The sequence below is a fragment of the Ursus arctos genome, unplaced genomic scaffold (genome assembly GCF_023065955.2).
Source record: "Ursus arctos isolate Adak ecotype North America unplaced genomic scaffold, UrsArc2.0 scaffold_31, whole genome shotgun sequence".
Lineage (NCBI taxonomy): Eukaryota > Metazoa > Chordata > Mammalia > Carnivora > Ursidae > Ursus > Ursus arctos.
The window spans coordinates 29,459,803-29,477,758 of NW_026622997.1; the positions used below are offsets into that span (position 1 = coordinate 29,459,803).

At 55.7% G+C, this 17,956-nt stretch overlaps 1 protein-coding gene across 2 annotated transcripts in view; it reads right to left on the reverse strand.

Annotated features, from left to right (window-relative positions):
* GRM4 (glutamate metabotropic receptor 4) overlaps positions 1 to 13,804 on the reverse strand; it is a 106,800-nt gene extending 92,996 nt beyond the window's left edge. For both annotated transcript variants that reach the window (XM_057304879.1, XM_026482680.3), the window contains exon 1: positions 13,286 to 13,804. In XM_057304879.1, the coding sequence (XP_057160862.1) occupies positions 13,286 to 13,804 (519 nt within the window). The remainder of the gene's footprint in view (positions 1 to 13,285) is intronic.
* Between the last annotated feature and the right edge of the window lie 4,152 nt (positions 13,805 to 17,956).

Below are 17,956 nucleotides of genomic sequence, written 5' to 3' on the forward strand. Positions count from 1 at the left end.
AATGAAAGTCTTCACCTCACTGTCATGAAATTACTGACCATTTGATTCCCGAAGTCAGGAGCCTGACCCATAGCCTTGACCCTAGAACCCTTGAGCCTGGGTTCTAAAGCATGGTCTGCACGAAGCAGAGGTCCGTCATGTTTGTTGAGTAAAACAATGACTCCAAGCCTGGCTTCACAGATGGAGTCAAGGAGGTACAACCTTCCCCCTCCCCTGGTGACACGAGAGCCGAGTCAGGCTGTGGCGACCCTGGGCACATCACAGGCCTCAAAAGCATAGAGCTGATCCCAGGGGAGGCAAGGGCCAAACTTGAACGAGTCCTCACCATTTATTGTTATCCCCATTTTATAGAGGAGGATACCCAGGCTCAGAGAGACCCAGCAACTCACCCAAAGTTACACAGCAAGTGAACGGCAGACCCAGGCGAGGCACCTCCAAATGCAGGTCCACAAAGCCCCCAGGAGCTTGATGAAATAAGACTTCACAACCTGAGAGTCTCCTTAGCAGGGCTGTGTAGGCCCAGGCAGCTATGAAAACTTGTATTTTAACAAGCCCCAGGACGTTCCAGTGCGGAGGCAGTTTTGGAAACCAGCGCCCCGGCATACAATGTAGAGGGCCACCTAGCAGCCTCTGGGAAAGCTCAGGAAGCTTATTCCCAAGTCCGCAATTCCACTCCTGGGCACAACCCACAAGAAACTCTCCCAAGAACACAAAGACACACTGGCAAGGACGGTCGTGCAGCACCGTTGGTGAAACCAGGAAGATCAGGGAACTTGCCCAGGTGCCCACAGCAAATGAACAAGTAAATGCACGGGGCGCTGTTCCAGCAGGGAACTACACGGCCAAGACAGGGAACGGGGCCGCCAAGGAGCAACGTGATACCGAGCAAACACAGCAAGCCGCAGGACGTACAAGACGATCCCATTTTCAACGAGCGTGAAATATGCAAAATGAAACTATTTTTAAGTGCACAGTAATTAAAAGACTTAGAAACAATCCATACAGGGGACGCCTGGGTGGCTCAGTCAGTTAAGCATCCGCCGTCAACTCAGGTCATGATCCCGGGGTCCTGGGATGGAGCCCCACATCAGGCTCCTTGCTCAGCAGGGAGCCTGCTTCTCCCTCTGCCTGCAGCTGACCTTGCTTGTGCGCTCTCTCTCTGTCTCTGTCAAATAAATAAAATCTTAAAAAATAAAAAAATTAATAAATAAAAAAGAAATCACAGATACAGGACAGGACAGTGGCTGCCTCCGAGGACAAAGCGGAGGAGGGGCACAAGGGGCAAACACAGGGCCTCTGATGACACTTGCGATGTTTTCGTTCTTAAAATGAAAACAGATGCTGATACTATTAGAGCAAACCATCAATATTTGACCAAGCCAGGTGGTGGGTACGGGGCAGTTTATTAGGCTCTGTAATTCTCCATAAGCTTGATATTTGGGGGTAATAAAATTCATGACGCCTTGTGAGAGACAGAACCCCTTTCCTGTCAGACCCACATGGGAGATGCCACTCATTTTTGATAAAAGGCTCCTCTGTGAAAGCTGTGTGCACCCCACGTCCCCCATCTCCCCTCAGAACAGACCCGATCCTGGAAGCCACGCCACACACACACACACACACACACACACACACACACACACACGGGGGTGGGGGCCAGTTCTAACCCTCAAATGTCTCCCCTGGGGCGAATTTCCACCCAAATTCCTTCCTAGGGGTCCGGCCTTGCCCTCTGCCTACTGCTCTGGCACGGGGGTGGGGGAGCACACTGGATCCCCTGACAGCTCTCAGGATGAACTCAGAGGGTGGGAGACAGCTGCACAGAACACAAACACCCACGGTCCTGACCCTGACCGAGGTTAACACTGCCGGGCCTCCCCCAAAACCACAGCCCCCAAGGGGGGGGGATGGAGAATGAGGTAAGTGCTGTCTCCCTACCCCGCAGCCCTGGCCAGAGACACCAGAGGACCATTAGGGCCCCTCGCTGCTCCTGCCCAGCATGGGGGTGGTGCTCAGCGGGCTCCTCAGGGTATTTCAGCCTTAAGGAGTTTTAAATTCCTCCTAGGCCCCTGCGGACGGCTGGAGAGCGGGCAGCCAGGCCTGGTCCCACCTTCACGGCACCTGGCTGCCTGCCTCCGGCGTCATCCCAGGACACCTCTCAGTGGAGCCCAGGAAAAACTAAAGCCTAGGGGAGGACTCATGTCTGGGAGTGAGGGAATGAAAGAAGGGGACAGGAAGAAGAATCCAGCCTCCCTCTCACGCGTGAGCTCGCGTGCCCACAGTTCCTGTTTCCTGAGCGCCTGCTACGCGCTGGGCATGGCGCTGGGCACTGCCTTGTCTCATTTCACGCTCACATCTGTCCTCCCCATTTTACAGATCTGGAAACGGGCTCGAAGAAGTTACGGGACCTGCCCAAGGTCACACAGCCAGGAGTGGCAGAGCCAGGATTTGCCCTTTTTGAACCAGCGTCACATCCCGGCGACTGACCCGACCTCCCCACACCCTGGGCCGCGCGCAGAGCCGGCCCACGTCACCCCACAGGCCAGAAGAGCAGAGCCTGGGGCAGCAGCTGCCCACGGCCAGGCCACGTTTTCAATCAAGGGGAATTTTCTGGAGCTACACTGGGGTCGGAGGGACAATCTGAGTCGGGAAGGGGGGCCTGGAAGGGTCAGGTGCCCACCAGGGAGCACTCAGTCCTGAGATGGGATGGCTATAATCAAGGAGTGAGGCAGGCAGGTGGCCAGAGTGTCCGTGAGACTGGGGCACACGTGTCCAGGACCAGGTGAGCTTGGGGGCCACTCCTACCTCTTGGCCTTAACCGTGGATGAGGCCCCCACATGATCCAGAGAGAGACCCAGGCAGAGCCAGAGAGGGTGTAAGGGCCAGGAAGGAGAGAGATGTGGGGAGAATAGGAGAGGGAAGCAGAGAAAACCACAGAGTCCCACAGGATGAAGCAGGGGCTGGGAACTAAGGCTGGCCCTGCTTCCCTGCCTCCAACACAGCTCTGGGGTACCACTCTCCCCCGCAGTCCCAGAGCCCGGAGGCTGGAGCCTGCATCTCATCACCTCGCCCCAGCCCGGGCCCCTGAGCCAAGTGGCAAGCGTAAAGGTCAATTGGAATATAAAGTAGAATTTGCCTTCTTTTCATTTCCAACATGTCTGGGTCATAAAAATGCTAGTTTAATAAATTGGGAGAAAACTGAAAAGCACACACAGCTCATTCAGGGTTGGGCAGGGGGAGGTACCAAGTGTAACCCCTCAGACAGCGTGGGTCCCGCCCCTGCTGCAGACTCAGCTCCCTCAGGACTCCCCAGCACTGACAGGGCCTGGCACCAGGGGTGGGGGGAAGAGGAAGACCAAGAAGGGTCCAGCCCGATCCTGCCCTGGACAAGCCTATGGACTTCAGGGAGACCCATAAGAGCCACATGAAGGACCCCACGTGCCCCAGGATCACCTCTGCCCTTGAAGAGGTTGGATTTTGAGTCAGCGTTTGAAGGAGTCTGACTCTGCGCATCAGACATCAAGAGGGGCATTCCAGGAGGAGCGCAGGGCCTGGCAAATCCCCGAGGCAGGTTTTGGAAAGCAGCACACAGGCTCAGAGAACAGGCAGGGTCAAGGCAGGCAGGACTCCACTGGAGAGACGACCAGAAAGGCCCCGGGGCCATGGCAATCCGGTGCGTCCTGACCACTGGGGAGTAAGCTCAGCGCTCCTTCTGCAGGAGAGGCCACGGGGTAGAGGAGTGGGGTCAGTCTGCCTGATCCAATGCCCTCCTTCCACCCAAGGTCACTCAGGGAGTTGGCAGCAGACCCAGACCCAGAACGCAGGTCCCTGAGCTATGGGAGGCCTCAGTGGTAAGATGACCCACAGCCCTCCCCTGAGTGGGGAGCCAGAGATCGCCCCAGCACCCCCCCACACCTCGCAGTGAGAGTCAAGAGAGCCCCAGGACCATCACACTGGGGACACTCACCAGTCATCCCTCTACCAGGAGTCAGCGATCCGCCCAGCTCCCCAGCCTGCATGGCTCAGACCACACCCCCTCCCCCTTGAACCCCCCTTGAATGCTCAGTCAGCAACAGATGAGGACTAACATTCCCGAGCCCTACTGTGCACCCACCAACCACCAGCTCCTCACTGCATTATTCCACATCCTCACCCTGAAAGGTACATGTGATTCTGCCCATTTCACAGATAAGACGAGCAAGGTCCAGAGAGGCGGAATGATCTGGGGCCAAGATCTGAGCTACCTACCATGCGGCTGCCTCCAAGGCCAGTGAGCGCCCGGGCTGCCCCCCACACTCAGGCACTCAGCGGCCATCTACAGCCGGCATGCTACGTGCCGCCCCGAGCCCTGGCCATGCCTTCATGTAATCCTCCCAGTGCCCTGTGACATGGGTTCCTGGCATTTCGCAGACAAGGAAACTGAGGCAAAGAGAGGTGCCCCCCCAGGCAATAAATGGCAGAGCAGGGGTTTGAAACCAGACCATCTGACACTGGAGCCCATGTCTTCACCACGGCACCCTACTGCCTCCTGGGGCTCCCGGTCTGGCTGGCCCTGCCTTGCTCCTGTCTCCAGCTCCCCTTCTTCAGCCAGGGTGGGGGGTGGGGTGGAAAAGGGGCAGTGGGGGCATGGGTGGGAGGAGGCCAGCAGGATGGGAGCCAATGGAAAGAATGAGCCTCTCACTCAGACTCTGCCCTTATAGCTCCTCCCCCATCCCCTCTGAGGCTCCAGAGGACAGTGCAGGAACCACTTGCCTTTTTTACAAGTAGGGAAACTGAGGTCCTAAGAGGCCCAGTGATTGCCCAAGTGTCATCAGACTCCTACTGACCCCACTCCTACAAGACCCTTTGCAGCAATAAGGATCAGGATGTGGGTTTTGAAGCCCCCTTTGTCCCCCTCTCCCTGCCCCCGGGGCTATCTTAGTCCTCCCTCTTGAGTTCCTAGGTCAATAAGCAGGCAAAGTCCCACCACAGGGCCTTTGTACTTGCCGTTCCCTCTACCTAGAACACTCCTCCTCCAGATATCCATAGGGTGACCCCCCTTACTCTATTTGAGCTTATGTACAAATGTCCCCTCCTCAGGAAAGCCACCCCCAACCATGCCATCTAAACTGGCCCCCCTCTCCCTTGCCTCTCTAGTGACTTCCCTGCTTTGTTCTGTGGGACCTGCCCCTCCCCATGAGATATTTACCTGTTTTACCTGTTCACTGCCTGCCTTCCCGTCAAACATGGAAGCCCACCAGGGCAAGGCCTTACTCCATTTTTTTTCCTGCTTTATAAAGTTGCTTAGAGCAATAGTTCTTCACCTGAGGAACCCAAGCCCCATCTCAGACCAATTAATCTGAATTCCTGGGGTGAGGCTCAGGTCCTAAGATTTTTTTAAAACTCCCCAGGTGATTCCAGTGTCCGGCCAGATGGAGAATCCTGTTCTAGCAGTGCTGGGCACAGAGGAGATGTCCAATACGGAGTCAGGGGGCGAATGAGCGTGTGAGTGAGTTAATTTTTACAGATGGACAAGCCGAGGTCCAGACAGGAGAGCCAGATGCCAGCAGTCACGAACTTGAGCCTCTCCAGGCTCAGTCCCACCTCAGCCCCTCCGCAAAGCCCCACACCTCACCCAGGGGCCCGGTCAGCTTCTAGCTGGACTCCAGGAGCCCCCAGGCCTCCCTCCAGGGCATTTCTGAGAAGTTGCCCCAGAGGCCCCACTCCCTCCTTTTAGTTTCACAATAAGGAGCCTGTTTGCCGCATCCCAGCTTCCACCCCCAAACTTCCTGTATTCAGAGCAGGTCTGCAAGCCCGGGGGCACCTGGGAGGCTGCAGGCTTGTGAGGGCTGCAGAGTGGGCAGGGTGCCCCCCCCCCCGGGGGGAAGCCAGGCAGGAGGGGGATACTAGGCCACTCACAGCACCTGCGTCTGGTGACCAACCAGGCCTCCCTGCAAGTGTCCAAACACAGACCCGGCCTTCAGGTCTCATCAGCCCCCCGGGGGCTGAGGACTCAAATGCTCTAGTAAACTCGCAGGTGACTGTGATGAGCAGCCAGGCTCGAGAACCACTGAAGCCACACAACCTCCACCCCAGCAGCCCTACCCGCCGTCCTTCCGCCACTGTCTCCCCAGTATCTGACTGTATGGCGGGGGTCCCCCTCCGCCATGGGCAACGTCCAGGTGGTTTGGAGAGAGCTCAGAGGGCACAGAGAGAATGGGCAGAGGAGTGGGGGGGGGGCTCTGAGCCTCCTCCTTGGGGCTGCAGCTGCTCCCCAGAGCCACGTGTCTTCTCCCCCCACCTCCCTCCCCTCTTTGCGCAGGCTCCGGCCTGACCCTTATGTCCTGAGGTCCCCCTTCCCGGACTCTCACCACTGAGGGACACCCGGTGCTGGGAGGAAAGAGGCACGCGGTGAACGCAAGGGCTATGTGCTCCCCACCTGAGGACTACAGCCCCGGATAGTCGCCCTCAGCAAGCCCCACTGTCCACACCGCTCCACTCCCCCACCCCTCCTGTGGCCCAGCACCTCACAAACACTAACATCTATCAAAACCCTTGCAGTAACACGAGTGTCCCTTAAGCACCTGCTAAGGGCTTTGTACACATTAGCACCTCTGCCAGGTGAATACCAGCTGCCCATGAGTAAACTGAGGCTCAGAAAGGCCACGCAGTGAGCATCAGGCCAGGTCTCAAGCCAAGTCTATCTGATGGCCAAGAGGTAGGAGCGCAGAGTGGCAAAATACCCATTTTGATTCAGGGCCAAACCGCCTGGGTTTGTATTCGGGCCCCACCACACCAGCTGTGTAACCTGGGGCGAGTTGCTTAGCTTCTCTGGGCCTCTGTTCTCCATTCATACAACCGTACAACGGGGATAACAACTGTGCCCCGAGGCTTGCTGTGAAGATCAGGACGACCCCTGGCATGTTGTGATGACTCCATGTCAGAAACATCCTCTGGAGGGTCCCTTCTTCACCCCCAAATATTTATTAAGGAAGCTTTGTTGGGACAAATCTCTCATAACAGCCTCAAATGGAACAGGGTTAGATACCCTCCAACGGGGAACAAAGCTTTAGGTGAAAGGAATTCTATAGGTCAGGAAGGAGCTGGACATGTTTGGGGGTGGAAATACATCCAAGGGGCCCTGGGGTCACCAAAGTGGTGGGCACTGGTGGGCATTGGCTTGACCCAACAGTAAGACGGGCCCAGCTACAGGCATCCCACAACTAGGGGCTTATGCAGGGCTCTGCAGACCATGGCACCCCTGCTGATATCCCAGAGTTTGGGGGGACATGGGGACAGGGGATGCCTCACTCTCCATGAGTCCATTCAGCCAAGATTCCCAAGAGCCCTACTATGGGCTTGGCACCAAGTGGGGGTCCTGCGGGTGCTGCTGAGAGTCTCGCAGGGTCAGCTGCTGTCCTCTGTCTCATCTACTGGGTTCCCAGACGGCAGCTCAAGAGCAGCCGGACACCCGGTCCGTTCAGGTGGTAGAACGCATGACTCTCGATCTCGGGGTCGTGAGTTCCAGCCCCACATTGAGATTACTTAGAAGTAGAGATTACTTAAAAAATAAAATCTTTGGGGGCACCTGGGTGGCTCAGTCACTTGGGCATCTGCCTTCAGCTCAGGTCATGATCCCTGGGTCCTGGGATCAAGCCCCGCATCAGGCTCCTTGCTCAGCGGGGAGCCTGCTTCTCCCTCTCCTGTTCCCTCTGTTTGTGCACTCTCTCTCTGTGTCAAATAAATAAGTAAAATCTTTTAAAAAATAAAATAAAATGAAATCTTTAAAAAACAAAAGAGTAGCCCTAGATAATACCTAAATGTGGGCCTGGTATATAACCCACAAAACTTTATGGGCACTGAAATTTGAATCCCACGTGATTTTCCTGTGTTGTGACATGATTCTTTTGATTTTTTTTTCTTCAACCACTTCAAATACCAAGACTATTCTTAGCTCATGGGTCACAAAAAATGGGTGGTGGGCCAGATTTGGCTCTTGAGCTATAGTTTGCTAACCCTTGGTCTAGAGCAAACAGGAAAACAAGGAAATCTGGACAAGAGTACAAACTGTGATGAGAGCCATAAAGGGAAAGACAGGAAAACAAGACAGAATAATTGGAGAGTGGGGCAGGGGAGCTTCTCTGAAGAGAGTCCATTTAAGCTTAAGGTTGAATAAGAAGGATCTAGCCTCACAGAGTCAAGGGAGAACATTCCACATAGAGAAAACAGCAGGTGCAAAGGCCCTGTGGTGGGGGAAAATAGTGTCGTCAAGGACCATAAGGAAAATGGTATGAGTGTGTAGAGCATACCCAGGAAAGACAAAAGATGTGATCAGGGCACCAGGTAGCATAGAGCCTCTCAGACAGGCAGGGGTTTGGGAGTTTGCGTTTTAATCTAAAAATAATGAAATATTTAATAGGGTTAGTAGATTTGATCTAGCTCTTAGAAAGATCCCTGTGGCCCCTGAGCAAAGGTTTGGCTGTGGAGAGGTCTGTTTGGAAGCAGGGAGACGAAGAGAAGTTTCCTGCAATGGTCTGAGGGGGAAACCCCAGGGGTGGGAAGGGTGAGCGGTGTCACGTCCAGGACACGTTCTGAAAGGAAAGCCTGTAGGGTTTGCTGACAATAGAAAAAGGGTGGTCAAAACTGTCACCACGTTTTTTGGCCTGGGCGCTGTAAAGATGAAGCTGTCTTCAAGGGAGAGGGGCAAGCTGTGGGAGGGTGGATGGACTCTCTCGAAAGTTCCTCCTGGTTGTGCAGTGAAAACACTTCAAAGACACAAAGCCACATCCTCAACAGAACATCTTGTGTTATCTAAGCCACAATGGTTTCCCCAGAGTCCTGGGCCAGGCGCTGAGGAGCAGAATGAGCCAAGCACCAGGCAGGCAGCTTTCTCCAGAAGCAAGCCACAAACCTTTACAGCACTGACAGCCCCACGTGGGTCAAGAGAATCACATGGCCAGGCTGGGGGGGGGCGGGTGCACAGAAGGGGTAACATGGCTCACCAGTGCCCTGGCCCAGCCTCTCCTAGGAAACTGGGGCACCTGCCCATCTCCCCCTCTCCCCCGCTCACCGTTGTCCCCTCCACCCCCTCTGCCCTCCCTCCACTGCACCCCACTCCTTCCTCCCATGCCCCACCATGTGTCAGGGAGACATAGCTCGTTATCTGAAAGTTAGATTGGCTGCTCGGTCGGCAGGAGGACACGAGAGGCCCAGCAGATGGTGGGGCCTCTCCAGGATCAGTCTCAAAGGTCACCGTCTGTCACTGCCCACCCGCTCCAGCCTCTTCCACATCACTGGAGTCTCTCATGCTGATTTCAAGCCCCGCGACAAGCTGTGCAGTGACATTTCCTGCGGGCTGACTGTGTGCCAGGCACCGTGCTAGGCCTGCTCTGGACATTAACTCTTAATTCTCTCACCTGGCCTATAACACCTTTCTCATCCCCATGTTACATGTGAGGAAACAGAGGCACGAACAGGCAAAAACATTAGCCATGGCGGCAAAGACTGTCTGGCCCCTGCATCCAAATTCTTAACCACCATGCTGGATAGCCACCCCCCTTTTCTTCAAGCCTCAGCTTTTCTGTCTGTTGCAAATGAATGAGGGACTCAATGCAATGATTTCTGGATCCTTCTAGCTCTTACAAGTCTGGGATTTGAAAACTGCTTCCTTCTAAGGCACTTGATATATTCTTTCTCCCCCCAACAACGGCTGCTCTCAGGAAAAGATCCTATTGGCTCATTCACACTGTGGTATAAATGACCTAAAGGGTGAACGGAGGTGAGGAGCTCTGGTGGAAAGAAGATTCAAACCCAGACCTAACTGGCTCCAGAAGCTGGGCTGTCCCAACATAGCCTTGCGCAGGCCACATCCTCGGCCTTTAGGATCTCTTCCAAAAGGTATTCTTTACAATCATTGATATTCCCCGTCCCAGGAAGAGAGAGCCAAAATGAGGGTGAAGGAAGAGGATGGGAACAGGAAATAAGGGACACAAGCTGTCAAGTCAGATCGCGACTTCCCAGAGTCAGGGCTTCTGGTCCCTGTGAAGGCCTGGGTCCCACTTCCACCCCAGTTTATTTGGACAGGCATTCTGGAAGGAGTCAGGCCTGGGAGCTGGGGACCTGACTTTCAGCCCTGCCCTGTCACTGAATCGGGGCTCAGATTCCACACCCGTAGGTTGGGGAGTTGGCCCCTCCCAGAGCTACCAGTTTTGAGTCTGGCTCACACCCTGATCCTGGCTGCACCCCGTTAGCTTTTGCCAGGGAGGAAATCACCTCCAGTGCCCCCAAGCCCAGAGCTCCTCGCTGAGCCACGCACAGGAAACTCATCTCTTGGAGGAAGGGGAGCTATGATCAGGGAACCTCTGGTGGAAGTTCCCAGCAGGCCCCACTTACTGGCCTTGGCAGAGCGGGGCTGGGGCCGCAGCGGTGCCCTTTGAAAGAGACATTGGACACAGCAGCTACCCCGGCCTGGGCTCCCCTGCCTCATGCTCTCCAGCCAGGGGACCCCGCTCCCGACCCCCCGACCACCAAAGTTCAACCTTTTTGCCTCTGTAAATGGCTTTTAAGTTTCTCACCCAGCCTCTCATTTCTATCAGGTTAATTAATGAGGAGTCCTCTTGTCGCCAGCCTAGAACATTAACGTTGTTGAAAGGAACCCAGGGAACGCAGACCACAGACGACTGGCTCCCTCTGGCTCTCTTCCCATCTCCCCTGCCCTGCCCCTCCCTTTCCAGCATGTCCCCCTGCCCCTCATTCCTTCTCTCCTCCCCAGGCCTCTACCTCCCAGTCCCATCTCGCTTTCTGTGCAGCCAGGGAGACTCCTGACTCCTGCCCCAACCCACTCACCTCTCTGCAATCTGAGGACACACAGATGAAACTGAGGACTCGGCCATGCTCCTAAGTGACCAGATGGACAGAGAAAAGGGAACACCTGGGAGCCCCTAGGCTGGTAAGCCACCTTCACCCCACCAGAGACCCTTCTCCAACCAGACAGGGACTAGCACAGAAGTCACAGTGCCCTCCCGTGTGGGGTCACTGGATGCCTCACCCCAAAATATCCATGTTTCCAAGAACACGTGAGTCCTAACACTCACAGATACCATTCTTGGAGCCTTTACCCTTTGTCGTGACACCTCTCCACTGCTTTGAGCTTCTCCGTGTCCCTATGAAGTAGGCACTAGCTCGCCCCTGGGAGATGGCGGGGGGGGGGGGGGGGGGCACTCACTGATCACAGCCACAAGGGCGCCATCAGGCTGTCATCTGAAACACCCAGAGTCACCAAAAGTATTTAATAAAAAGCTCCAATAAGGAAACTGCAGCAGCCCCACCTGTAGTCTGGCCTTCTCCAAGGCGGGAAGGGGGTCTAGGCCCCACCCAGATGAACTGACAAGGAGTCTGGGGCTCATCCGTCCCCTCTGCTGATGGCCCCAGGTGGCCTCACCTCTCAGGCCTGGGGCAAGCAGGCTGAACCGATGACTCAGCTAGCCTGAGCCACCTCCAGGCCCTGGCTTGGGCAGCTGAGCCCTGCTTCCTCCTCCACTCTGGCTCTCCACTCCTCAGTGCAAGACAGGGCAGGTGGGAGAGCTGGACCAGGCTACCCATTCCCAAGCCATCTATGAGGAATGACCTCTGGCAGCACAGCCCCCGAGGTGTTGTTCCAATTGTCTGCTGCAAGGACAAAGTTTCCTTCAAGCTTTCTGTTTCATCTTAATTTGGCATTCTTCATAATGCATCCATTTGCTTGAAAATTAAGATAGTGTTTCCATCTGGATCGTCAAGTAAAACGAACGCTCCAGGAAGAATAGGTGAGGACCACATGGCACATGACCCCTCAAAGTTCCAACCCCCACCCCACGCTGTGACAGGACAACTCCAGCTCCCTGTCTTTCCCACCCACTCCCACCCCCCTGCCCAACATGGTAGCCTTCTACACCATTCATCCCCACTTCTACCCAGGCCCCTAGGAATGCCCCCACGTACTGTGTATCATGGGACTGGGCAAATGGGCTCTAGAAAGGCTCCAGGTGACAGAGTTCCAGCCTCAGCAATTCCCATTCTGCATGGGCCCAGACAGGCTTTCTCAGCCCACTGTGCCTAACTCTGGAGACTTTGTGGAGGGAAGGGGTCACCTCGAGAGGCTGAGAACCTGACACCAGGGTGAAGGAGGGACCCAGCGGCTTCCTCTGCGCATTCCTTCCTCCTCCTCCAGCATATTCTCCCTCTCTCTCTCTCTCTCCCCCCCACTCCCCCCCCACCCCTTATACACACACACAAACACACACACATGCACACACAAGCACATGCACACACAAACACACAGAGCAAACAAGGCAGGCTCCAAGAGAAGAGCGGCTCATAATTATTGGTAAAATGCTTGTAATGTTTTTCTCTCTACCCGGTAGCTTTCAGTTGTTTTAGCAGCTTAGCGAAGCACTTGGCTCCAATTGAATTGCAAATCAGCAGCTCTTGCCCCAGGAAGAGAGGAAGGGAGGTAGCTAGGAGGGGGCAGGGAAGGATTCCAGAAGGAAAGGGAGAAAGGTGTGCAAGGAGAAGGGCAGAAGGAAGAAAATGAGCAAGGGAAGCTTGGTTCCAGGTGGGGAGCAATAGCAACAGAGATGGCCTGCTCCTGCCAGGCCCTGTCCCCGTCCTCGCCCATTCTGTGCAGGTGCTGTAGCCCAATGTCCCAGCCAAAAAATCAAGACACGTTTTATAACCATAATCCTGGGGTGGAGTGGGAGGGCCACACTGGGCTTTCTCAACTACTAGAAGAAAAACATATCTTTCTTGGGAATCGCAATTATTTGAAAACAACGTCAAAACAAAAGTCTTGCTTTAATCTCTCTGGCAATCTCCAACATTCAGATTTCCATTCTACCTATCTATCTCTTTGACTCTGTTTCCCTTTCTACCTATATTTCTACACATCCATCTGTCTGTCTTTTTACATATCTGTCCACCTATCTCCTCCTCCCTTCTGTTGTTCGCCAGCACTTCCTTTTCCTCTCTTGGTTCAGAATTCCCCACAGAGAAGCTGAGTTGATCAAGGAGCGCCGGGCTGCGTCAGCACCACGGTCAGCACCACAGAGCTGGGTCCCTCCCAGACACCCTCACTCCGCTGAACCTAAGCTCTGACCACAGGACTGCCCCCCAAATTCTCAGATACTGCTGGGGGAGGGGGGTAACAATCTCCCTCAGAGTCCAGGAGGGAAGAGGAGGAAGAAACTTAGCCAGGCCCGGCACCCTGGGTGTGGAGGGCTGGGGCTGTCGGTGGAAGCCCACATTTGGGGCCAACCAGTCAGGCACTAACCTTGAAGAGGCGAAGGATGTTGGCCACCATGATGGAGACTGAGCTCCCCGAAGCACCGATGACGCCCACCACACGTTCAGGTTTGGTGATGATGGGTGGGCCGCCACTGCCACAGCGGACCTCCGTGCCATCCTTCTCGATGAGCGCCTGCACAAAGGTCAGCGACTGCTCGAGGGCATGGGTGTCCCTCGAGCAGGTGTCCAGAATGCGGGCGCCCAGCGTGATGTTGGGCAGCAGGTCCGGGTCATTGTTGATGCGATCCAGGGCAAAGAGCATGGCCTCCAGCCGGTGGATGCCTTTCTCCTTCTTAAGTTCTCCGCAGGCCTTGCCCTCCGAGCCCCGGCCGTGCACTGGGAACAGGCCTCCCAGTGTGATGTCCCCATCTATGCGGATGGAATTCATGTGGGGGTGGCCCTTCGGCTTCCCCAAGGAGGAAGGCACCCAGGGGCCATAAAGGCTAAGGAGCAGGCAAAGAGGCAGCCGGGCCCACCACCAGCCCCAGCCTGTCTTCCCAGGCATCTCGGAAATCCCTAGAGACCCATGAACGGCAGGCCCCACTCCTAGCCTTGGCAGGCCCCTGGCCCCACAGCCTGGGTGAGCATGGGTGGGACAGCCCCCACAAGTCTCTCCACGGCAGCTTCAGCAGCGGGGTGGCTGAGGGCGGCCAACGGGGTAACCCATGCTGGTGCTCCTCGCCACTCAGGCAGTGCTCAGTTGCCCACACGAGCCATGCCCCCAGGCAGCCAGGAGTGGCCAGGGAGCAGCAAAGCTCTAGTCTTGGTCCCCACGTCCTGCAGGCCTGCTCTTGACGGATGAGTGTGAAAAAAGAATGCTCCTAGCTTGACGTATCTTGGCATCAAGGAGAAAACAGCTCCAATGCTCTCCTCCTACCAACCTTAGAAGGGAGAGAGAGAGAGAGAGAGAGAGAGAGAATCAAACAGAAGCCCAAAGAAGACATTAGCTATTCTGATCTCTCCTCAGGAGCCTGAGAGAAGGAGATGCTGGAGGTTATCGCCACAGGCTCCACAAATCTGAACTTGGTTTTCTCCCAGCTGCTGCTCAACTTTGGTTCAAGTGGGAGAGCCTGAGGCAGAAATTAGGTCATGTTTGAAGATTTCACAAGGCCTGTACACTGCCATCAGAAATCTGGATGTCAGAGAGCACACTCCCCGGGAACAGCCTGGAACTGACTTGTGAGGAAGATGGGTCTTCCTCAACACTCACCCCCATGAAAGAGTAGCAAGAAACCAGTTCCACAGGGTCCGACCCCATTTTAGAGATGAGGAAACTGAGACCCAGAGCAGGAGAACATTTTGCCCAAGTCACGCAGGTAGTGAGAAGCAAAACACCACACAGAACTCAGCTCCCCAGCTGCCAGCTCGGGAATCAGAGACACTTAGGGTCCTTGGGGACTCAGGGATAAGGAAAGCCAGCAAGGCCCCCTGCAGAAGAAACCAGGCTGGGAGCTGCTCACTCTGAATGCCAGGGAGAAGCTGGGGCTCTCCGGGTTCAGGACCCTCCTCCTGAATCAGGCATGCAAACTTCATATTTCCACCCCAGCTGCCCAGCCACCCTGGAGCAGAGGGTAACCCCAGGAGCTCCAAGCTCAAGAAGGCAAGACTCCTTTTCATCTGCTTGGCCTCCCTCCCCGCCATCTTTCTCATGGTCTTTATCTCTCAATTTCTCCACTGCTCCTCCTCTCTCCCCCACTTCCTCCCTCTGAGAGTGGGGCTCAGGTTACGGCCCGAGCTACTGCACATTATTAGGATCATTGTCATTATTATTGTTGTTGTGATTAAATATTTATCTGCAAGGGTAGAGGAGAGAACACCAGCTCTTCCTCATTCTCACTGCTAATTTGGGCTAATTTCCCCTGGGGTTCCTTCCCTTGCCCCAGCCTCCCACTCAAAGCCAGCAACCTCCCTCCTCTCAACTTAGACGGCAACAGGGAGAAGAGCTAGAAGCTGAGTCAGGGATTGGCTGGGGGGCTGACTCCCAGGCCCCCCTCCCGATGGGCTTGTCAAATGAAGATCTGCAAGCCACGTGCCCATTCTACACGTCAGTTTCCCTAGCCATTTAGAAGAAGGGTTTGCTTTTGGATTGGGAGGTTTTCCTAGAGATGTGGTCCCCACATCCAGGTCAAGCAGGGGTCTCAGAGCCACATGTCCCCCACTTGTAATCCCCCCCACAGAGGCCCTGACTGCTCTGTTCTGGGGAAGGGAGAGGGAGGAGGGTACAGCACCCCAGAGTTCAGCCTCAACTCCTGGGCTTCTCTAGCAAGCGCCTTCTGAACCCTCACCTCACCTCTGACCTCTCATCAAAATGCTCCCTCACCCGTTAGCTCCTCAGAGGCCAAGAACACAGCTACTAATTCCCCTGCATCCCATTCTGCAGGGGAACCGGAAGCCTGGAGGCATCCCATAACCCTTCCAAAGTCACAGGGCAAGCCAAGATGGGGCAAGACTCGGGGAGAGACCTGGAGAGACCGGGGTCAGCCTGCAGGAAAGCTTCCTAATCCCACCATCCCCCAGAAAGCCAGGAGCCAGTGACCTAGCACAGGGGGTGGGGTGGGGGGGGATCAGTGCTTGGAGGAATGCGAGATAAGAGCTGTTCAGATGCCGGGAGGGGGCGGCTACCCCTGGATGGAACTGTCATCTCATCAGATGGCTTCCCCCCCCTCCCCGGCTGCGGGGAGTGAGGGGCTGCGGGGGACTCGCCGCTGATGCTAGGACCAGACAGTCGAGACAGGAGCAACTGGAGGAGCCCGGGACAACACCCCCAGTCCTGCGCCCACCCTGCCACCCCCTGGAGAGTCCTTGGTTCCCAAATCTCTAAGACAGAGGGTTGGAGGAGGACACGGTCTGGGGGCCATACTGCCCCTGCAGGGCATTCTCAGTTGTGACAGGGATGGGCAGGAGTCCCCTTCTGGCCTGCGTGCGTCCCACGGGTGGGTCAGCCTGCACCATGAAGCGCCGTCTTGTCCAAAGGCTGTAGGGAGCGTGCGCGGAGCAGTGAGAATGTACCGCGCTGTGCCGGGCACCATACTAAGCGCTTGGCTCCCGCTGTCAGGTGGCACCCCCACCCCCAGGGGCTGGCTGGTGGTCTCATCCCTTCCGCAGTGAGGAGGAGGCGGACGCTCGGACTCTCACACGGTGACCTCCGCCCCCCTGCGCCGGCCCAGAGTCTCTCTCGAACAGCCTGCAGTCCGGGCTTGGTCGGCCTGGATTAGACATGGAGGGATTGTTGGCATCACGACAGGCCGTGCCAAGGCCGCAGCAGGGCAGATGCGGGGGGGGGAGCGACGAGCAGCAGCCCTGACAGTCGGGCCCTGCTCAGGCTTCCAGACTCTTCGTGAGGGCTCAGCGCTGGCTTCTCCTGGAAACCTGAGCCCCTCTAGGCCGAGCAACGTGCGCACAGAGGTACGTGTACACACACCACACGGACACACACACCGCACACCACACACCCACTGTAAACACACACCCTACATAGACACAAACATACTACATACCACACACGCACTGCACACACACACACCGCACACACATACAGCACACACACCATACACACACACACCACATAGTCACAAACATACCACACCCCCCACACAAATAAAACAGCACACAACACATACCACCACACACATGCACAACATACACACACACCACACACACAGACCACGTAGTCACAAACATGCTACACACACATATACCACACAGACACAAATACACCACACACCACATACACCATATACACACGCACCACACACATACCACACAGACAATATGCACACACACACACCACATTCCATACAGACACACACTGCACACACATATACCACACAGACACGAGCCACATACACACCACACACCATACAGAAACATACACGCACTACACACACCATATGCACGCACACCCCCCACACCTACTACACAACACATATGCACCATTCACACACACACCCCACACACATGTACCACACAGATACAAACATACCACAGACACACACTTGCGCGCGCGCACCCAATGGGGAGAGGCAGAGGCTACATGGAGGAAGAGGCCTCGGTGAGCAGAAAAGCCAATACTTGCAGGATTGGAATCAAGAGCCCAGGCCCCAGGCCCTGCCCCAAGCTGGTCAGACCGCTCACAGGCTTCGCTCTACCAGGCCTGGGCTCCGCCCCAGCCTACAGCGGGTCCCACGCCATCCCTCAGTCCTGCCAGGTCTGCCTTTTCCGAACATCTCCAAAGAGCTGGGCAAACCACCGCCTCTTTTAGCCTCCCCTCCTTCCTTTGATCCTGTAACAGGAACAAGGGAAAAGTAAAAATATTCTGAGTGAAAGGAGCCATCAAGAGCAGAGGCTGGGGGCGGGGCAGCAGGGGGAGCCGAGGCCATCCTTCCAGACCCCACAGGGCTGTCTCCATCTTAAGGAAGGGGGACCAGATAGGGGGAGGCTGAGTCCTCAGACCACCCCCCAAATCTAAATTAGCTCACACCTCAGACGTTTGGGGGTTGGTGGAAGGGGATATATCCCTCCCCAGATGAAATCACCAGGAAGGCTGCAGGTCTAAGCCAGTGAGCCCACCCACTCCCAGGGAGCCTCTCATTTTATCCTTCCCTCTCCTTCCCACCTCTCTCCTCAACCCCTGTATTCAGCCTCCCCTTACCCGCCC